Here is a 21,760-nt window from a genome sequence, read left to right as displayed (position 1 = left end):
CGCTGTGTATAAAAACCAAGTGTGCCTCACACATTCTAAAAATTGCGGATGGGAGTATAGATCATAAACCCTGCCCTCTCCATGTAAACGTACGGAATTCATGCCAAACTAAAAAATCCAATTGCACTTCGAATATATTTTGGCCAAAGTGGTTTCTGTAATTTTAGTTGCCATATAGCTGTCATATAGCTGATGTATATTCAAGTGTTAGTTTTTCTAATAAGTTTGGTTTTAGTGGGTTACAAGATGTTATTAAAAGGGTCGTGGTAACATGATTTCTTCGTTTAAGACTGAGTCATTGAGGAATATGTGCAGGAGGTATAAACCATCAACAACTAACCTCTAAGGAGGAGTTTCCGTTGGTTCCTAGTCGTGCAAATATTTGTATATGATACAACACAAGGTTTGCCATCAAGCCGTGTATACCATTATCCCACATGGTCCTGACTATAAGTCATGATCCATATTATGGATAAAAGTAAAATCAGAGCACTAAATGTCAGTATTAGCAGCACCTCACCTCGGCCTGCAAGGAAAATACTCATTGATGATTTTGGCCGTCTAGACAAAAAACCTGATCTACATCGATCAGCCATTACTAGGGCCGATATGCAGTGACAAGAGTTCACAGGTTTGTGCTTGACCAGCTGAGCGATGTTGACACCCCTGTCCCGAGAGAGAGAGAGAGAGAGAGAGAGAGAGAGAAAGAGAGAGAGAGAGAGAGAGAGAGATGTCAGGTTATTCTGCACCCTTCGGCACACAAGTTCCCAGCCGCTACATCGAGCTCTAATCTTGTCTGCTGTAGCTGCCCTTCACTCCACTTCAAACCAAAAAATCTTTCATCTCAATCGAGATCTCTTCTGAATCTCAGTTGTGTCTCCTGGACGAATGAAAGAGACACGACTGAGATACAGAAGAGATAACGAATGAATGAAGATTTTGTTAAACGCTGTGGCTCCTCGGGATTTTTTTCCTGAAACTAAAAGACGGCAGTAATCTCAAATGTATACAGTTTGAAACGAAAAGTATATTAAAGCTTAGAAAATCTCACTGATCGACTCATCACTGTTGTACACGAGCTGTATATGCCCCCTCTGTCCTGTGGGATGTTGCCGTAATCCACCGCAGTACCACTGCAGAGTATTAATTATTGATACCTCATGTTATCAGTTATAATAAGGTTGGCAACTCGTGGCTCAGAAGAGCGTTTGGTTTTCAGTCGTCGTCTCACAAAAGGCCAGGTCTGTTCTCTCGCCGGCCTCCTAACCCCCAGGGCGGCACGGCAGTCGCTCGCGCAGTGTTTCTTTTCTGGTTTAATTCATTTTTAATTAGACAGGCCTGACTCTAGGTACTTCAGACTGTGTTAGCTAATGAATTAATCATTTTCTGTTAGCATTGTTTGCAGCTGCTGGAATTAGCGGCTCTGTGAGCTAATCCTGTTGTTTGTCAGACCTCGTGCGGGTTTGCGCGGCCTTTGGTGGAGAAACCGCACACTCGCCCGGCCTGTCTGAGACAAAGCAAAGGCTCAGTGAGGAAGTAAGGTGTGTCATTTTAATAATTAGAAAGGATGCTTTCAGGACTGTTTTTTTTCTTCTTTTTTGGTTAAAAATAAACAAAGATTAAGCAGGTTTGTAAAAACCGTGTTCAGAATGGTCATCTTGCTTTACTTTGATCTTTAATGGTAAGGTTGTAATAGGAGGCTTATTTAAAATTTGAGCTGTCAGGTACAAACAAAAACAAAAAAATCATTTGTAAAAATGATATACAGTATGTGCTATATTGCACTAAACAAATAGTGCAAAATGCACTGAGCTTTTGATCATTTACCGGTGCTTTTTTCCCACTTCGAGCTTAACAGCCCTCGGCCACATATATGGAAAAAGCTCAAAACGACATGAGGGTGAATAAACGACAACATATATCATTTTGCCTGAACCGTCCCTTTAAGATCTCTGCCAGTTTAGCTGTCTCAGCAAAGCGTGAAAACTGTTGCTGCAGTTAATGTTGCTTTTAAACACTGATTCGCTTCCCAGATTCACAGCGAAACCACAGACAGTCTATGGTACGAGGCAGACGCCACACGTTACTTTTTATGCCGCTGCCCAGGGAGTTTTGCTGGCGTCTGTTTAATGAGAGGAAAACATTGAAAACGGTTGGCGCAGCCAAGGAGATGTTTGCCCATTTAAAATGCATGAATCTCTTCTGCATCAGTCAGAAGTCTTCGCACCTTTGGCCAGCCGTGTGTTTAGCTTTGACTTCTGTGCCTATCGTCTCCTCTGGCTGTTTGGTGGGCCTAAACTGTATTTTAATACCTTGGACTACCTTGGAGGTTTTGGCACAAAAGGGTGGGCATGTAATGAAAGCAAGAATACATGCATAATGTTCTAGACATAAGCTCAGGTACGCCTGCCAGAAGACTCTGATTGGAGACATGATCGCTTTAAACTGTTGTCATGATGTGTTTTTCTTGATTTTATGCAGACTTTAAATAGGTAATGAGATATTATAGACAAACAGATTGTGTTATTTATGTAATATGTACTTTTCCATCATAAAAGATTTGAGTCGTACCGTCCACTCCTAATACAAGCTGGTCTGCAGACTGGGCGGTCAGTTTTGCTGGGGTTTCCCTCACCAGCCTTTGAATGCACCTGGATGGCCAGATGGTGTCTGCGATAAGGTTAATTCCTCTGCCATGGCTGGCTGGCCCAGCTCCATTAGCCTGTGTCCCAGAGGGAGGACAGGACACACCTGTCTGAATGACAGCAGAGTCACGCAGTCCCGTCTCATGATGCGCTGGGTGGCTTCAGCTGCCACACGATACGCAGCGGCGAAAAATAACGCTAAGCCGATCTTTTATAATGATGCGGGCACACTTCCTGTTATTTCAGTAGCTTAAAAGTTGTTATACGGTATTTTGCATGGAGGGCCCACTCCTCATGGGGGTTTTGGACTGGTAGCCATCCACCCACCTTTTGCTTGTGGAATAAATGAATCGTGCCAAATGTAATGATGTAACCAAAAGGGTCAAACTATCAGAAATGGAGTAATTACGAAGCGACTCGGCTATTCATGTATTTTCACAACAGGATCTTGACTGTACTTGTGATAATGATGTGTGAATGAGCCGGTTACCTCAGTAATTACAGTTACACCTCCTTTACGGCCCCAGTCTTTACACCTGCACTGTTTGTCCAGCATTAGCTGACTAATGAGCTGAAAATAATGTTAGTTATTAATATCTTATACATAAACAAACGTCAGTAATAATCATCAAAGAATTTATGAATTTGGTTTATAATATTTATACAATTATAATATTTAATAGTTATATTTAAGGTCCATATACATGTAATAAAATGTGTACTTACTTTGATGGCTTTGTGTGGTTTTGACAAACAGCATTATATACATTAAAAGTACTACAGTAGCCTATATTATTAGTTTTTTTTATGGTGTAAGGTAAAACATTTAATATCAAATGTTTTTTTTTTCAAATGGAAAAAACAAACATTGTCTAATTACAGAAGACCACCATATGCCCCTGGTCCCATCCATTCGACATGTTGTGTGACTTTGTGACTGTGTGGAGTTTTTTCGCATAAAAATTCTTTCATCTTTTACTCACCTTCATGTCATTTTAAATCTGTATGACTTTTATTCTTATGCAGAACACAAAAGAAGATATTTTGAAGAAAGTTGATAACCAAACAACATTGGACACCATTGACTTCAATTGTATGGACACGAAGAGAAAATTTCTCAAAATATCTAAATTAAAGTCAAATACAAGTTCTGAACAACATTAGGGTGTGATATGGTGACAGTTTTTTATTTTGGGGTGAACTGTCCCTTTAACAAGTGTTTTTACAACTTACAATAAGACTTAAATATGTTGTATGCAAGGAGGATGCTAGTCTCCTCCTGACAGGGCCGGCTCAAGCCTTAATGGGCCATAAAGTGATAGTTCACCCAAAAATGAAAATTCTGTCATCATTTGCTCACCCTCATGTCATTTCATACCTGTATAAATTACTTTGTTCTGATGAACACAGAGAAAGATATTTGGAAGAATGTTAGCCATTTTCAATTCTGTGACATCATTGACTGCCATAGTAGGAAAAATAAAATGTTCGTCAAAGGTGCCCCCAGAACTGTTTGTGTTCCTAAATTCTTCAAAATATCTTACTTTGTGTTCAACAGAACAAACATATATACAATATTTTTTTTCCTACTATAGTATTGGATGATGTCACAGAACTGAAAATTGCTAACATTCTTACAAATATCTTTCTTTGTGTTTAACAGAAAAAAGAAATTTATGTAGGTTTGAAACAACCTGAGGGTGAGTAAATGATGACATAATTTTCATTTTTGAGTGAACTAGCCCTTTAAGCAGAATTTTATTTGGGGGTCCCCCTGTGCCCCAATACAATCGACTATTGTCAATGTTTGATTATTTGCATGCACACTTTAAACCTAACTCACCCCATTCTATTAGTTATAGCTGTGTTTGGGATGTAGGAATGTCATAAAAACAAAAACACATAAACCTTGCATTACAAGTGTATTGTGATTGTCGAAACATTTGATCATTTTATTACTTCCAATTTTAGGTGAACTGTCCCTTTAAATTATGAGCACAGACCATACAAAGGTTGTGGAATCAATTGTTCATTGCATTTAACTATTTGCAAAGATTTTATTTAAAAAAAAACATTTTTATTTTATTTTAACCACAACCTTTAGACACCCTTTTAAAGCCACACAGCCCTTGAGGATAATTTAATCTTTTTAAATTTTTTATTTAGTGTTTAGTTTGACAACCATTAAATTAATTTACAATATGCACACAATTTTTCTAAACCTTCTCCCAAATAAAATGCTGAATTGACATTTGATAATTATATAATTATATAATTATATATAATAAAATATATAATTTGATAATTATAAATTACATGAATCACATAAATTACATATTTGTCGTTGGCATCAGTGAATACTGTCGGATGGTCAACATTTATATCATTAAACACTAACAGTTGTCAATTATTGAATGTTTTTAGTCACTTAAAGTATGTCGTGTGTTGCACAGCACTCTTTCAACTTTAAAACTGAAGCGTCCTGCCGAACTACAGCTGAAAATGTGACAGTAGCTTCGTGTTCTTTGATTTGATTGGTCACTGCTCGGCTCTGTAACCAGTAACTCCCGCCTCCTTTCATTCGATTGGCCACCTCACTTATTTTGATATTGCAATGTTGCGTTCAGTCAGCAATTACACAAATTTTGACAAAAACAACAGAAAAAATTGTGGGTACGACTCTACGTGAGAAAATGCATGTGTGTCGGGAATATATAACATAAAAGTTGTAATTTCATGTGCTCTTGGGGGCCCCCTAGTGGCGACGCAGCCGCTTAGTTCGCTTAAACAAGCTGCCTCCTGACTATGGAAAGAGACGTTTTATCCATGCACTGGCAGGTCTGATCCATTCTGGCGAGTTCTTAATTGTCCGGGCTGGTTTCTTGGAGCACCTGTGTAAGCACCTGTGTTGAGCTTCTATTCATGTTTTTAAAGCATTGAGCTTTTGAGTCTGATCAGATCTCATTCTTAAAGCTCTCCTTCACTTTTTAAGAGAGTAATCTTACCTTTGGTGTGCTATTATTAACGTGCTGTTAGATGTGGATTTTAACAATGAACACAACACACAGCGTGGGTTAATCTCAAGAAAATCACGAGACAGAAATGTATTTTGCTTAAATGTGAACTACGCAGGACTTTCAGGTATTGTACTGTATATTAATAAAAATTACCACTGAGAATAGTGAGAATTACAAGAACAGCCAGTAAAATAATGTTAACATGGGTAATGCACATTTTGGGACACATCTTATGGATTCTATGAATATGACTCATTTTTTTCTGAAATGTAATCGATTTATTTTGCTTTTGATGCTGGGGTTAAATAGTACCATGTTTTTGCATAGGTTTATATCTTCATATTTTTTGCATTTCTTCAGTACCCACCATTAATTATGTAGATATTTGCTTATAATGTACTTATATTATTTATGCATGTCTAATGTTTTGTCTACTCACTGCACAAATGGCCAGACAATGTGCTTAAAAGTACTTAAAAAGGGCCGATAGCATTTCAAAGTGGTTTTTGCTGGCTTTATTAGCATATCTTAAATTCAAGGGATCAAAAGACACCCAGGTGTCACCGGGCGATTTGTGCTTCAGCACAGGGGCTTTGCTGTATCAGTTTATTAAGATTTTAATTGGGTTGTCTTTTTACTAAGCAGGTGGTGCTGTGATTCACTAAATCCTGGGGTTTCTGGATTTAAACTGGAAGAATAAACGTGCTAATATTCAGGAGAGCGATATGTGCCACACCAGTTGCTGCATCTACAATCAGATTTGGAGTTGTGTGTGTCGTATATTCGGTAGTGTGTAGCACAGGTTATTATAGTAGTCATTCAAGGTCAACTGTGATTTATTTGATCTCTTATCCGGCTTGTATGAACGATGTTCTTTTCACAGATTTGAATGAAAGGCCCTATTAATGTTTAATTGCCATATTTTTATGAATTTAATCAGCCCGCCATCGGTTTCCAGAGACCGCGAGCCTCAGTGGTATTCATTTGATAAAAAAAGTCACTTTGTACTCGAATGCATTCAAATGCATTGCTATAATGCATAATAACGACGCATAAAACGAATAGCAAGTGGCCATATTGGCATGCAATTCAACAGAAGCAGATGGCGAGAGAGCTCCCATGCGGGCAGCGAGACTGTCTGTTTGTACAGAGGTCTTTGTTTGTTTGTTTTTGAAGGATGACTAAAACAGATTATGTGTAAACGTCTGGCTTCTCCCGATCTTTCCCAGGCCCGTTGTTCAAGCCAAGCTGCAGCAAAGGCCAGAAGTATCTGGAGTTCATCCCCATCAACCTGCACACGCAGAGAATGCGAGTGACGTGTCCAAGAAAAACAGGTGAGACACATTTTCTCTCGATTTCTCTGGTTGTGTTTGAATAGGAGGATTGGCTTACTGAACACAATGCTGTACGGTATGTAGTGTATACTATTTAAAGCATTTAAACCATTGCCATCTAATTGATATCTTAGAAATAAAAACATCTAATTTTGAACATTTTGAACAGATTACAGTGTGATAAAGTAGTGAGTCACACTGGAATTGGAAGATCAAGTCCAGCACAATGCATTGTGGGATACAATATTGCACACGGTGCACTCTACCGTACTGTATAGTGCAAATGTAGTAAAGTAGGTCATCTTGATATTATATGAATATATAAAATGTGAATACCGTTCAATGCATAGTATATACTGCAGAAATGCAGTTCCAGACACATCCACTCACCTACTCTCCTTGTCTAGCTATTTAGCTACTGGTAGTATATCATGTTCTGGGAAGCAGCATGTGGTCCCACAGATCAGTGCCACCCTATTAGCTGAGAGCAGTGGGCTCAGTCGTATACGTGTGTCACAGCGGCAGGTGGTGATGCAGTCAGTGAGGGGTCAGAAGGGACATGTGGACAGGTGCAGATCTGCATTGAGATCACTGATGAGGATCTAACAGCAGGACACATGCAGCACAGCAGGAATTCACACTTCTGATTGGACGAGATGAATGTCAAAATAATATGAGCAGTTCTTCACAGACAGTCAGATAGATAGATTGTCGACTCAAGGTGTTTGAAATGCATTTCATGTGATGGTCGTGAACGTGAATGCCTTTGCAATTCTAAAGACAAATTAAATTACGAGCGGGTGATTTCTTATGCCAAAATGACTGTCGGTGTGTATGCAAGAATGTCATTTCAAAACGCATAAAACTCGCGCCTTAAACCACGACTGAAAGTCTAGAGCAAAGCCATTATGAATGACTGACAGAATAAGAGTTTAAAAGCCCCAAATCGTTCACAGATTCAAGTGCTTAATGGCAGCCCATCTTTATGGACTCTGCACAAAGACACTCTTCAAGGAAAACGGTTTGCTTATGGTCTCAAATATAAGAAGCGAGGTGACATTAGGAGACAGCCGCTGTCAGGCCTCTTACGGCAGAATGGCAGCGATGTGATTTTTCAGGAGTTTAGTTGCATAGTGGTGTCAAGCCATTTAGCTGATTTTAAGTTGTGCCATAGCATGTCAGATGAATCAATGTCAATAGTCATTAAAATCTTTCAATCTTAAAAGTCTTTTATTTGGGAATGTGGAAAAAAATTCTGCACAGGAAGCTATAGCTGTTTTTAAACATTGGTTTCAAGGGAATTATTGATTAAAAAAAACTGTTGCAATACATAAACAAACTTAATTTGATGAAAACCCACCATTTGATTGACATGTAAAGCACTGTTGCATTTTAAGGTAAGTGTGTGTTTAAAAAATTGTCAGTAAGTAAGACTGTATATATTATATATATTAAATATTATTTAGATAAATGTGCTGATGTGATAAATGTAAAATTACAGAATATTGTGAATATCGAATATTGTTGAAAATTAAGATGAATACAAATAGCACAAAATGTAACACAGTATCATCAAAATGGCGACATCAAGCGACACAGGTGTGCAAAGATCTAATTTGTCCCCAAAATGTAATACGGGGATAGTCTGGTTTTCAGAAAAAAATAAAAATTGAAACATTTGGTCAAAATCTGAAAAGATCATCAAATTTTAAGCAAATTGCCCAGCCCTCGTATATAAGAACATTATACGAATAAATAAGAAACCTATTTACCTATTCAGATCAAGTATGCAGCATTAAATACATATTAGGTTTAGCAAATTCACGATCCTTAGCCACAATTCTTCGAAGGACACAGCCTCCCATGCCTCCATTTATAGAGAAAGCAGAATCCAGCACAAATGGGCTCGAATTGGGCCAGTGTGACGGATGTTCCTGCTCTGTATACAGTATACTGTATAGCACTATATTTATTGTATGAGTGCACTGTTTGAAACATCCAATTAGATGTTCTATAAGAGACCGGGGTGGCGTGAGGGCACAAGGGTGTTGTAGAAGTCGTTATGTGAGAAACCTGTCGTCATTAGGAGAGAGAGAACTATCCCAGGAAGCCACAGAGGCCGTAGAGCGGGCCGATTCGACCATCCTGTTTCTCTGGGGTCAGTGTATTTGAAGAGGGTCTCATTAATAGCTTTTTAATGGGTCTAAGAGCTCGCTCTCTGTGCAGGCTAGGCTAACCATATTTTAATGTATTACCTGTAGATGGCCACATGGGCCTTGGTTCCACAAACATTTTGACTGATTATTTTATTCAGGGTCATTCAGAAAAGTCTACAGAAAGGCTTGTTGGGTTTGTGAGGTATTGAAGACATCTTTGTATATTGTCATAACAAATATAGCAATAGAGTAACAGTAAGGTGATCTGTGGCATTAGAATTGTTTCTTTAGTGCATTGAATTCAGTGTAAGCAGAACAGCAAATTTTAGTGATCTGAGATGATTTAAAATATAAAAACGTATGAATTGATGAAGGGATGATGATCACAGTTTCCATGAAAACCAGTACAATTCCCATTATAACCATTAAATCCATTAGAATGTTTGTGATGTGTCTGAACAACATACCGTAACAATAGCATCGTGTTTAATATACGTGTCAGGAAGACTCTTCAGAAACAGAGTAAAAAGTGGAATAGGCTATAGAAAGTGAATGGTTGAATACTTTCACAAAACAGGACGCCCACAAAACAAGAGGAAATCCAGGCGTAAATCCTGTTCGGTGGCCTTGTTGGTGATTTGTGAAGCCTGCTGAAGGATGTTGCTGTTTTCTCCACAGATTCTGTGTATGATGTGGTCACAGTTGGTGCTCCGGCAGCCCATTCGCAAGGCTTCAAAAACGGAGGCTTGCAAAGACTGGTCAGCAAATACGAATCCGAGAAGAAGAGGTTAGTTGATCTCATTTAATGTTGGGTATTATTCTGCTTTAAGGGTGAATTTTATTTTTTTATAACGGCAAAATGAAACAGCCCGACCTTGCCTTATGAATCACAATCTCACTGGTGTGCTTTTGCAGACAGATATAAATAGTAGAACAAATGTATTCGAATACATTCTCTGATTAAACAGAATCACATAATCATGTTTGCATTCATTTATTTAGCGGACACTTTTTCCCAAAGTGACTTAAAAATGAAAGCTTGTAACATTTTGTCTTTTTAATGTGAATATATTTCAAGGTCGTACCTTTTTGAGGTCAATATATTGTTGACGTCCACACTGTAAAAAAATTCAAGTTGTTTCAACTAATTATTATTTAGTAACTAGTTCCACAGAAATTTTACGTTCACCCAATTTCTGTCCCCAAAGTGTTACTTGAAATTTTTTAGTTGGCCCAAACTTGACTCAAATATTAAAAAGTATGCTTGCTCAACTAGTTTTATAGTTTGTTCAACTAATGTTTTTTAATTAGTTTAATATTTGAAAACATACAGCAAAGATTCTGTCAATTAAAATGTAAGTATTTACCCCACGTTTTATCTGTTACTTCAATTAATTCTTATTATTTGGGAATTTCAATTTAAGTTATAAATAATTTCACATTAGTTGTTGTTACCAAATTTTTTTTAACTGGAATCTTTCAAGTCACAAAAAGTAAACCACACAAATAAACCAAGACATAGCTTTTAATTCATAACAATCACTTCTCATATAGATTAAACATGTAAGGGATAATCCACAGCTAGCCGTGCGTTAAAGGTGGTTCTTGGCTTCCACGTCGTGCATTAAAATTCAATTCAATTCCATTTTATTTATATAGCGCTTTTCACAATGTGCATTGTTCCAAAGCAGCTTTACAGGAGCAAATAAGAAAAACAGAAAAACACAGAAAGGTAAAACACGGCACAGTGCATGGTGTTTATAGACCAAGCAAAATCATTCTAATAAATAATATCTAATAAATAAATGAATAAATAAATAAAACCCTTTAACGCACGGCTAGCTGTGGATTATCCCTTACTTAATTAGTTCAGACAACATTCGCCATTCTGAATGTTGACTGGATTTGAAAATAACCCTTCGTTTAATGTTTTTAAAATATATTTATGCTAACTTAAAATAATATGTCTTCCTAACTAAGCCTGAACATGAATATTGGTTCAACTTGTATATTTTTGCCCTTCCAACATTTAATTAATTGCCATTTTTACAGTGCATATAATTGATCATAATATTTCATTGGCCTGCAGTCAAGTACTTCTGAACATAAGGTTTTTGTTGACCTTTCTATTAAAACTGCAGTAAAAAATAGAAATGTACCACCGTCAGTAGACTAGGTTTGTCTCTAGGGAGATTAACAAAATAGGCACTTAATGAGAGAAAATATTTGATTTAAAAAAAAAAACATTAACTTGGCTATAAAATGCACACGTGAATGAGATTTCAGCGTTCGAACGATGCAATCTCCATTCGGCTCCCTGGATATTTCTGTAAATACGCTGCAACTCATGTGAATTACATTTCAGTCTAGCCAAATAATGTTATTTACACAGTCATTTCCCCCATTGCAAGTTATTGAGAAATGCACCGTCGCTATCTTAACTAAAACATTGCCACAAAAACAGCACGTGTCAGACGCCACACTGCGGGCAGTAGGTCTGGTTCTGTTGAGTGCCTGATCTGTGACCAGTTTTTGTTCCAGGGCATCATCATTTATAAATTCAGCGCTGGCTGTGAACATTTAGTCGGGGAGGTCTGTCATCGTGGGGTGAAATGGGCAGTCTTGGATTTTTAAATGTGATGTGCTCTGCCTTCGCGTCTTCGCTGTAAATTCTTTTCCCCGTAATTTAGCATTCCCTTCACGTTAAATCAAAATTAAATTACCTCGCTCTGAAGAACGTGCAGTCGGTAACTTTCCTTTTTATTTACGGCAACGACAGACTCCAGATACTTATTTTTTATTTTTTCCAGGCATTGGCAATATTAGCAGTCTTTGATTTCTCATGTCGATGATGGAAGAACGTGACGTGGATTAATGATTTGAAAGACCCAGTCAACACTTGCAGTGTTGTATTAAACAGATGTTGTACAGCTGACTGTTTTAGCTCCCACCCAAGATCTCACAGGGGTCATATTGTACAATCTGACAAGCCTTGAATCAGAAAGCAAAATCACACATGCCTCTTCATCCAGTCTTTTTAGCGGCCTTTTTCAAATATATCAACCTCTGGCTTGCCTGTGGGGAACTGCTTTATGAGTCAGGATTATATTGTCATGAAGAATAAGTGCTGTTTACTGACGGTACGAGAGGTTTAGCTTCAGATGCGTTGCTGTAGCAGAATGGATTTTGAACGTTTTGTGCTGTGTTGGCTGGAATATGGAATTGGTCTGTTGTTTTTTCTCGGTCTCTCGTCCTTAATAACTTTAATAACCTCAGAGACGTGACATTTGGAGCAGGGGCCCCTGTGAGGTCCCATCGGTGTAACGTTGCTTGTCGCTCTCGAATGAATTCTGACTGTGATTTAATTACTTTTCTCAAGGCTCCAGACTGCCGCTTAAATGGTCACAAATGTAACAAAAAAATAAAATCGCCGCAGTAATCTAATGGGCATCGGCCACAGAGAGGAAAACGTTATTCGTTTTGATGTGTGGTTTTATCTGACTCAGCTGGTACACAACAAACAACACCAGTGTTTCCTGTATAAATGTTTAATTTAGCTAGGAAAAACACATTAAACTTTCTATTTAATTTACTATTATACAATGACATACAACAACTTATTTGATCTGTAATTTGTCTTTATAATTTGTAAAGTATTTTAGTGGCCAGTTTGCATTCTGGACCTTTGTGCTGTTGTCTCTCTGCCTCTCTCACTCTCTGACCGTGTGTCTGTCAGTCCCCTCTCACGTCCCTTTCTCTTTGTCTCTCTGTCTCTTTCTCTGTGTTTGTCAGCCCTCTCCTCGTTTCTTTTTCTCTTTATCTCGCATGCACCCTTACTTTCTCTTTGTCCGTCAGCCCTCACTCAGTTCTTAACGTCCTCACCCCGTCTTTCTCTCTCTTGTCTGCCCTCTCTCACTTCTTCACATCCTCATCTCTCTCTCTCTCTCTCTTTATGATTTTCAGCCCTCTCTTCCTTCCTTCCTTCTCTTTCTCTCGCACACAGGGGACATGTTTAATTGGGCAGCTCTCTACATATTGAGTCACTTTCTCTCGACTGCAGCTGCCGAACGGTGATTGAAGCAGAAACGACAGCAGTTTGTCTGTCACACGAAACATTTCAAATATGAATGTTCTGTTCTCAAGAGGAGAGTCAGTCCTCCATTGATTGTCATAAACAAAGAGTTTCACAAGTTCTTCATTATTCGTCTCTCTGAACATTTGAGTTTTGCACACAGAAATGAAGATCATAGCCAGGTTTTGTGCATATAGTCCAGTCTGAGGGGTTGATTTCGTCCGTGTGAATGTGACCATTTCGCTGTCGCTTGGTTTGTACTTTTTCTGAACCCTCAGAGAAACTGGCTCATTAAAAGACACAAAAGTTTTTAAGTAACTTTTAAGTTACGTATTCGAAAGTTTTCTGGCCTCCAAACCTTTGGTGCAGCATTGGGGGAGATTTATCGGCCGAGTGAGCCGCTGATACAAGGCAAGGACATTTGCCGTTTCAATCAATTTCTGAAAGAGCGTTCGCGCTGCACACTAATCCAAGCAGATACCAGCCTCATTTTGTTTCCTATTTGACATAGTTTCTTCACAGCGCCAATTGTGTAGTTCTCTGGCTCCACGTGTCCTTCTGTAAACCTCAGTGATGTTCTGCGAATGAAATTATTTCAAACCTCATGTCAACCACGAATTTGTTTTATATGTATAAATATGTTTTCAATGTTGCATCATCTTGGACTATTTTGTGGGGCTTTACAGTTAATGACATACAACCTGAAGCGCACACCCATATTGATTCGCCCGCCCGTCGTGACCTTCTCTGAAAGCAATCTTTTATCATTTAATTTGATTAAAAGACAAATCATAGAACAGACATGATACTTGGTCATTATTAATTTATCACAGGAAAAAGGGTGCTGGAGGAAAAAGGACCAGAGCGCTGAGAGCAAAATGAAAGAGCCATTTGTCTGTCTTCCCTGTCTGGAGAGCCAAGAAAGAGAGGCGGCCAGGGAGCCATGGGTTGATTCATCGGGTCAGGGGCGGACGCTCGGCCCGATGTAATATGCATCTACATTGCCTTTGATTGGCGGGCTTTGTGAGTGCCAATCAATATCCATTCTCACGTTCCCTGAGGCCTCCTCTAACAAAAAGAGCTTGTGCATCAGTTGATTTGTCTTCAGTTTTAGTGAGAGGACATGACTTGAATGGCTAGATTTTTTTCTTATCGCATTGGATTTAGCATTGCTCACTGTACAATGCTAATTGACTTCTTCCAGATGGCGAGAGGTGGAGGTTTTTTAGCAAGTGTGTATTTGCCCCTGCGTATGTTTCAGATGGTTTATTCCAATGGCCAAAGGCACTTGTGAGTTGCTCAGTAGAACGTAACGCAAACTTTTGGTGATGTGTTTCTAAAAAACAGCTAAAAAAGATACAAGACTCTTTACTTGAGAGGAAAGTGCATCATATTTTAAGACTTGTTTTTAAGGAATGAATCTCAAATGAAAGTCTGTGTTGAGCACTTTTCCACCATCGCGCCGAACCGTTCTAAGCACATGAAACGGTTACAGTTATGTTTCCACGTGAGCCTGGTTCGACACAGCACGTTTACAAACTGTTCTGGGAGTGGAACGATTAAGCAACAAGTACGATTCGGCGCGGGTGGAAAGGGCTCCGAGTCTTATTGCGTTGACAGATTTTTTTTCACTTGTTTTGTCAGTTTGAAAACAAGCACTGAAAACAAGGGAAGTGTCATAAAAATGCAGTTATTTCAAAGATATTTTTCATAATAAAAAGTAAAACTGTTTTAGGCGGTTTTACTGGATGCATGCTAAGATTGTAATTTTTTGTAGCACAGCTTAACAGTTTCTTAAAAATGTGTTTTATCATTGCCAGCCTCCATATCTGGACTATTAATTAGAGATACACTGGAGACATAATGTTGGCCTGAACACACTCAGGGCTTTGTGCTTCCTTTCTTCTCATTACCGTATTTTTATTTCCATTGATAATTTATGAATATCCAGGGTGGATATTTATGGGTTTTTTTAAACACTGTTCATCTTTTGCACATGAAGGATTTAGCTAATGGTTGAAGACCATTTTAAATGTCTCCTGCTGTTTGGTGAAACTCGCTTTGCTTCCATGCTGTGTGTTTGTGAGGCTGTAGTCGTAGATTATTTTAAGCTTGTTTCAAACCCTTTGGACACACGCTTTGACAATTGCTGATTTATTTGTTTGATATTATTATATATTTATTTGTATATTTATGTTGTTTATATTTATATTTTTTATATTTAGCGTAAACGGAAAATGTTTTTGAGAGATGTGAGCAATTTAAATCTAGGACACCAATTCAGCTTACAACTACTAATGTAAACAAATCCATAGTTATATAACTGATTCAAGAGTTTTATACCATAAATGCAAAAGCTTGTTAGTGGAAAAGCTTCACTACAAATACCATGGGAAACTCTTAATGGGACATCTTAAATTCAAAAAAGCTTACAAACGCTAAAGATTTCTGAGACTGAAAAATGTTCAAAGATGGCTTTAACCTGCTTGTTCCAGATGGTTTAAATTTGTGTTACCTGATGTCTTGTTGTTTATTTCGTCCGAATGCCCTGGCCGCTACACAACAGTACTGAGCAGACAGCACTTGCGCCCCTGACAGACTTGTTTTTGTTTATGTCAAATTAAACATGCCGTCTGCTCAGACTGAGGTCTGCAGAGACCAGGATCCATGGCTTAAAGATTTGTGAGTGCTTTTTGATGAATGAGTCGGTCGCCACTGTTTGCTTGCTGTCTCGTGCCGCTTGCCATCTTGGCACGAGTGATGTTGTCTTGAAGCAAGGTTGATAAAGAATCTCTTTTCAAACTAGATAGGGTCTCGCTCTCATGAGGCGTCGGCCCAACAAGTCATTAACCATATTGCTGGGTCTCAGATGGCATTATGTCTCCAGCACTTTCTGTGTATCACATCCTAATAAGGTTTTGATAAAATAGTGCACACTCTCTGTTTTCCTGCTTTTCCGCTGGTTTGCTTGATTTGCAGGACGCTGCATGAAGACATCAACCAATTCTAAAATTCTGTTTCTTCACTTGTGCTTCGACAACATATGGACCGTATAGGGATGTAACGATTAACGGTTTTACGATAAACCACGATAAAAATGTCCAAGGGTTAGTAATATCATGTCATATTTTAGTTATCATTAAACCGTACCAACTTATTGTTACTAATTGTAAATACTGTCCAGCATCATCCAAAGTTAGCAACAGCTAACAGAGTCGCATTATGAATATATTATAGATACATATCCATCCTCATCTGCTCCCGTTTATTTGTGATCACAGGGCTTTTGGTCCAAAAATGTGCATGTTGGGGGAAATATACTGTATAGTGAAACACTTTTTCTTCATATTTCTTTAGACAGACTGATGATTTCCAAGCTCCGTTCACTCTGTTTCTCTGGCGAACTCTCTTATGACTGCAGGTATCTCATGGGTCCTAAAGTACATCTGATTACTCACGACACACGCACACAGATGATTTTCTGATTTGTGTTGCATTTAAATTAATGTCTGATTTACTTAAGGTTGTGTTCAACCAGAACAAAATAAACTTTTACCTAATGGCTCCATTGTGCCAGGATTAATTTGATGTTTATGACAACAAAAAAGTGCTTTTAACAAGTAACATCAATATAAAAAGTATCAGTAATTTTTGGACATTTCCAGCACGTTAACAAAACCGTGGTAATACAGATAATCGATATAATTTTGTTCACTATAACCGTGATGTTAAAATTTCATACTGTTACATCTCTAGGTCCGTACATTACCAGTGTTGCCAAAGTTTTAAACTGTAGCAATTTTACAGGTTACTCATTCACAAGCTACTAGCAGAGGACAGCTAATTACACTAAAAGTAAAGAATTTTTTGATTTAATATCATTTTAATAATGATCAAATAAATGACCTAGCCTTGAAAATTGGAGTGCCAGGCTAGTTCTTAGTCGTGACTAATTGTTCAGGTATTCAAGTATTTTCTAGTCAATGACAATGCGTGCTGCTTCTACCTCTAAATTGAATAGTTATATTATAGCTCTAACAATCACTAACGTAAACCCGCATGGTTATACGAATGGTAATCAATATGGTTCATTTTCATGAGGGTGGTGATTATGTTATGGCCTGGTGTAGTTTGCGTATAGCCTAAGTTTAGCTTTCTATTCATGACAAATATATTTAGGCTTCATTAACGTTGTGTTCGTTGCGAAGATTGTCTTTACGGACAAAACATATAAGTATCATAAACCTTTGTTGATCAAAGAGCTTTTTTATTGCATTAATCCAGCAGCATGTGGAAAGATCAAATGTCCAAAAGATCCATTTGTGTATTAGCAGAGCACACAATGCTGAAAACATTTATGTTCAAACATTATGTAAAAGTGAACTTTCCACAATAGGTCTCCTTTAAAACACACACGTGGTCTTCTAAGGATGCTGATATGATTCGAATGAACTGGCTGATCTACGAATATCTTGAATTGCATTGTATCTGCTCAAACAAATCAATGTCACCCTTTTTGTCTTGCTACTGTAAATTGCTACATTTCGCAACAATTCACTTGTTACTGTAAAAGCTACGCTAATTTGACAAAGATACTAACTTAAGCGCTGAAAAATGTACTCGAGTTAGTAACGTCGCTCTTTTTATTTTGTTATATAACTCTACACTGATGATAACCAGATTCGGTACAGACATGAAATCAATCACTTTCAGCCCCGGCGGTGTTATCGACACGCTCTTTTATTTTCATCTTGCTTTGGTATGTGTCTCCGGTCTTTAAGCGAGGTCTTTTATTCGCTCCGAGCTGCAGCGGTTAGTGATTCTCTCAGGAGCCAATTATCTGAAGGGATGAGCCCAGACTGTCTGAGTTTCGCACTGATACACTGATCTGGGATCAGGACGCTCTTACTCCGCCTCTAATCTCCACCATCGCAAACAAACGTACGGACTGACTTGGGTCCAGCCAGGCGGGCCACATGCACCTCCCAGCGTGGCTGTACATCCTTCATCCATCATTATGTATTGGCTCTTTTCTCCTAGTTGTCTAAGTATGGATGCTGTTCTTTGATAGTGTTGAAAGAAATACGCTACTCTCAATGAATCTATTCATTTTTGTTAGTTTAACAATTTGTGTGTGTTGCTGTATTGCCTATATACATTAGCAAACTGTGTCTTGATTGGTTGTAAAACCCTGTACATCAAAGCTAGTACATGTCTGTTGACTCAATCCAATTTTTTTACTGGATCCTGAGCTCAGACGAAACCCATTCCGCAATCCCGTTCACACATACCCGTCATCATACCTTATCGGACCCCACCACCGGAAGTGTGGCGTATTCACGCAGGGATTGGAATTGGTTCAGCTGAGTATCTTTCTTAGATATGTTTACCATTCATATCGACACATTGATGTCACAGCGTATTTTGTACACAGCGCCACAATAATCTGACACCTGTTTGATCACAAACAATATGACTGCCTTCATCTGCCGCTGACATTTATTCAATCTCTCTCCCCTGTTTTTCTCACCGCCCACCTGTCTTCAGCTATAGCACGGCGTATCAGTCCATCTACTACCCTCCAGAACAGACGGCCAGGGCCAGGGAGATTCTGGGCACGGTGTTCCAGCTGCAGCCTCTCATCTCTGAGCTTGCTGACCAGCTACTGCAGGTGGCCCAGCAGTGCTCCAGCCAGGCACTGAAGGACACACTCAAGAACCTAGAGGAGAAGGTGAGACCAGTTTTTTATCTATGACATCCACCGGGGGTTTAAAGAGACCCACACTCGAAAAAATAGAGGTGGCTTCACAGCAATGGTGTATAAAATAATTACAAAATCTCTGAGAATACGTTCAGGTTTTATTGCAAATGACCAAAGTCGGTAATGCGATGGTATCAGATAAGAGTGGTATAAATGCGGTATCATATTTACAGTTGTTTGAATTCTAAAGACGTTGTTTCAATTGTGCATGCTTAATAATTCTCAAATATCAGAACTCTAAAATGTTCGATTTTGTGCATGCACAAATCACTACACCGGATTCTGTCTCTCTGCAGATGGCACTAAATCTCACCTCAGCTCACACACAGTGTTCAGATGCCATGTATTTCCATTCACACAAGACCGCAAGTCTTGGTATGAAACGGGTCAGATTTACATCATTGAGGCAGTTTGACAAACGGCCAGTGCTCCGTCACATCCCTCGGCCAAAACCAACAGAAGCCTCCAGTCTGACTAACTAGTTTGGAGGCCTTCATGTTTTATGGGTGTAATTAATGAATTACATCTGGTGCTGTCGGTGGGCAATCTGCGACACAGAGATTGTTTCTGCCTCGGTGGAATAACCGCAATCAGACGCCTTCATCGCTTAATTCTCCCTGTCGCCCCTCGTCATCTCCTTGATTAGAAGTGTGACGGCGGCCACCCAATTCAGAAGCTGAAGCTAGCTGGCTCGAGTTGATTGAAATCTCCAACCGTGAGCATGTGTTTGGGTTGATGTTGCATTCGGGTCTGTGTGCCTTTTTTCACCACCAACCAGGGCTGAGTGATGTAGCTAAAAATCAGACCTTTGATGATATTTTAATATATGTATCTATGTTTTTGTATTTACTCTGAAATGCTTTTGCCTTGTCCCCTTTTTGTATTCGCTCTAAAAATAATCCTTTCAAGCAAACAGTCATCATTTTTTAATAACATTGTCAGGGGGTTGAGTGCAAGGACAGAGGACCCAGGTGCAGACAGCGGGTATACAGGGTTAACATAAAGGTTTTAATTATGAAAAACAAAACAAAAACCCATGAGGGGGTAAAATAACATTGACAAGGGTAAGATACACGAAAGGGCAAACAGGAACAAAGACTACTGCACTAAATACAACACTTGACATAAACTAACTAAATAACTAGACTTGATAACACACAGTAATACAAACCAGGGGAGTGACAGGGAACAAACAAAGCAAAATGATCCGGCACAAGACAGAAGACACAGGGGTAAATTCAAGAGGGTAACAGATGAAGTGCATGAAACAATAAACGAGCAATAATGAGGAGACGAGAGGGCGGGAACAGAGATGAGATGAGACAAGACTGGAGAGTATGGCAAGCCATAAGGGCCAAAATTACCCCTCTCCACATGAAACATGAGGTTCTGTCATGATCCTGCCACTAGACTATGAGGAACATGACAGATGCGGCAGAATCAAACATAGAGTAGAAGAAACTTAATTTGTTGAAATGTTTTGGTAAAAACGTGCACATGAATATATAATTATTTAAATAAAAATATTAGTAGTAGTAGTAGTAGTTGTATTAGTATTATTCGATTTTTTTCTATAAATATTTGCATAATAAAAATGATGTTGATGATGATGATTATCATTATTATATTTTATGTGTGTCCAAATAAAGCGTGCAAAAATACATTTTTTTCTTGTATATTTAGTGAAAGATTTGCCCATTTTGAACAGATTTTTACTTTAAGTTACTTACTTTTACATTTATTTATATATAATACTTTATTGCATTAAACATTTTCAGTCTGCTTCAAGGTTCCTCTAGTGCAATCATCCCGTTAACACTTTCAGAGTAAATACAGAAATATTGATATATATATATATTGAATGTCTTAAAATAGCTGAAAAGGGTCACACAATATATATTTTTTAATAATATCAACAAACCCTAAGGCAGTAGTTCTTAATTCCGGTCCTGAGACCCACCATACCACACCATACCACATATTTTAGATGCCTGTCAGCAGAGGTCCATAAACTGAACTGGCAGACAAAGGAGACATGTGCCGTGTTGGGGTCCCAGGAGTGGAATTTAAACATGAACATGTCATTCACAGTTATGTGAATTTCTATGACACAACATCACACTTACAACATTTTATCACGTATGATGTCTGAGTGCTGTAATTGTAAAGCCCTGGATAATGTCAACAGTTGTGTATGTGTCTGTTTCCTAACTGTAGTAACTATAGCACCGAGCTGAGATTCAAGTTTTATAAAACTACGTTCAAAAGTCCTATTTCAATTTCAGACCGTCGAGAATCTAAACGAGAGTGAATTTGTTGCTAGAAATTGTGTTTAATTGTGAAATGTGATTATCATATCTGAAACAGCGATCGGTGGGTTAGAGAAAAGGTCAAGGCAAACAACTCATTTGAGCAACAAGAGAATCTGCTCATTTGCTTGTGAAAAGCAATGACGCTGTGTAAACCTTACTGCTGACGGCTGGCAAATTACATTGAAAAGATAAGCAAGCTGGGGCTGTGAATTTGCTAATAGTCCCATGGAGCCAGATGAAGTTGGGACAGAATGCAAAACGCTTGGCCGAGACGGGGCCTGGAGGGTGGTGGACAGCAGTTTAGTGGCTTTTATGTGCGGCCTGCCTACGTTCAAATACAAATTGTTTCAGTTTGCAATGCTTTTATCGCTTGTTTTTAGTCATCAAGCATTTTTTAGTAAGAATTACAATGACATAATTAAAATACTAAAGGCACAACACACTTTTTTACTGTTTATTGAAT

General features: G+C 38.5%; 1 protein-coding gene across 11 annotated transcripts in view; it reads left to right on the top strand.

Moving 5' to 3' along the window:
* inpp4b (inositol polyphosphate-4-phosphatase type II B) overlaps nucleotides 1-21,760 on the top strand; it is a 129,332-nt gene that overhangs the window by 72,894 nt on the left and 34,678 nt on the right. For all 11 annotated transcript variants that reach the window (XR_008962781.1, XM_057331266.1, XM_057331263.1 and 8 more), the window contains 3 exons: nucleotides 6,892-6,996; nucleotides 9,831-9,939; nucleotides 18,772-18,955. Coding sequence is in view for 10 of the 11 variants with exons in the window: in XM_057331266.1 (XP_057187249.1) it covers nucleotides 6,892-6,996; nucleotides 9,831-9,939; nucleotides 18,772-18,955 (398 nt within the window). In the remaining variant the exon portion in view is untranslated. The remainder of the gene's footprint in view (nucleotides 1-6,891; nucleotides 6,997-9,830; nucleotides 9,940-18,771; nucleotides 18,956-21,760) is intronic.

The sequence above is a fragment of the Triplophysa rosa genome, linkage group LG4 (genome assembly GCF_024868665.1).
Source record: "Triplophysa rosa linkage group LG4, Trosa_1v2, whole genome shotgun sequence".
Lineage (NCBI taxonomy): Eukaryota > Metazoa > Chordata > Actinopteri > Cypriniformes > Nemacheilidae > Triplophysa > Triplophysa rosa.
Note: the sequence above shows the minus strand (reverse complement) of the source record. Positions and strands in the feature narration are given on the sequence as shown.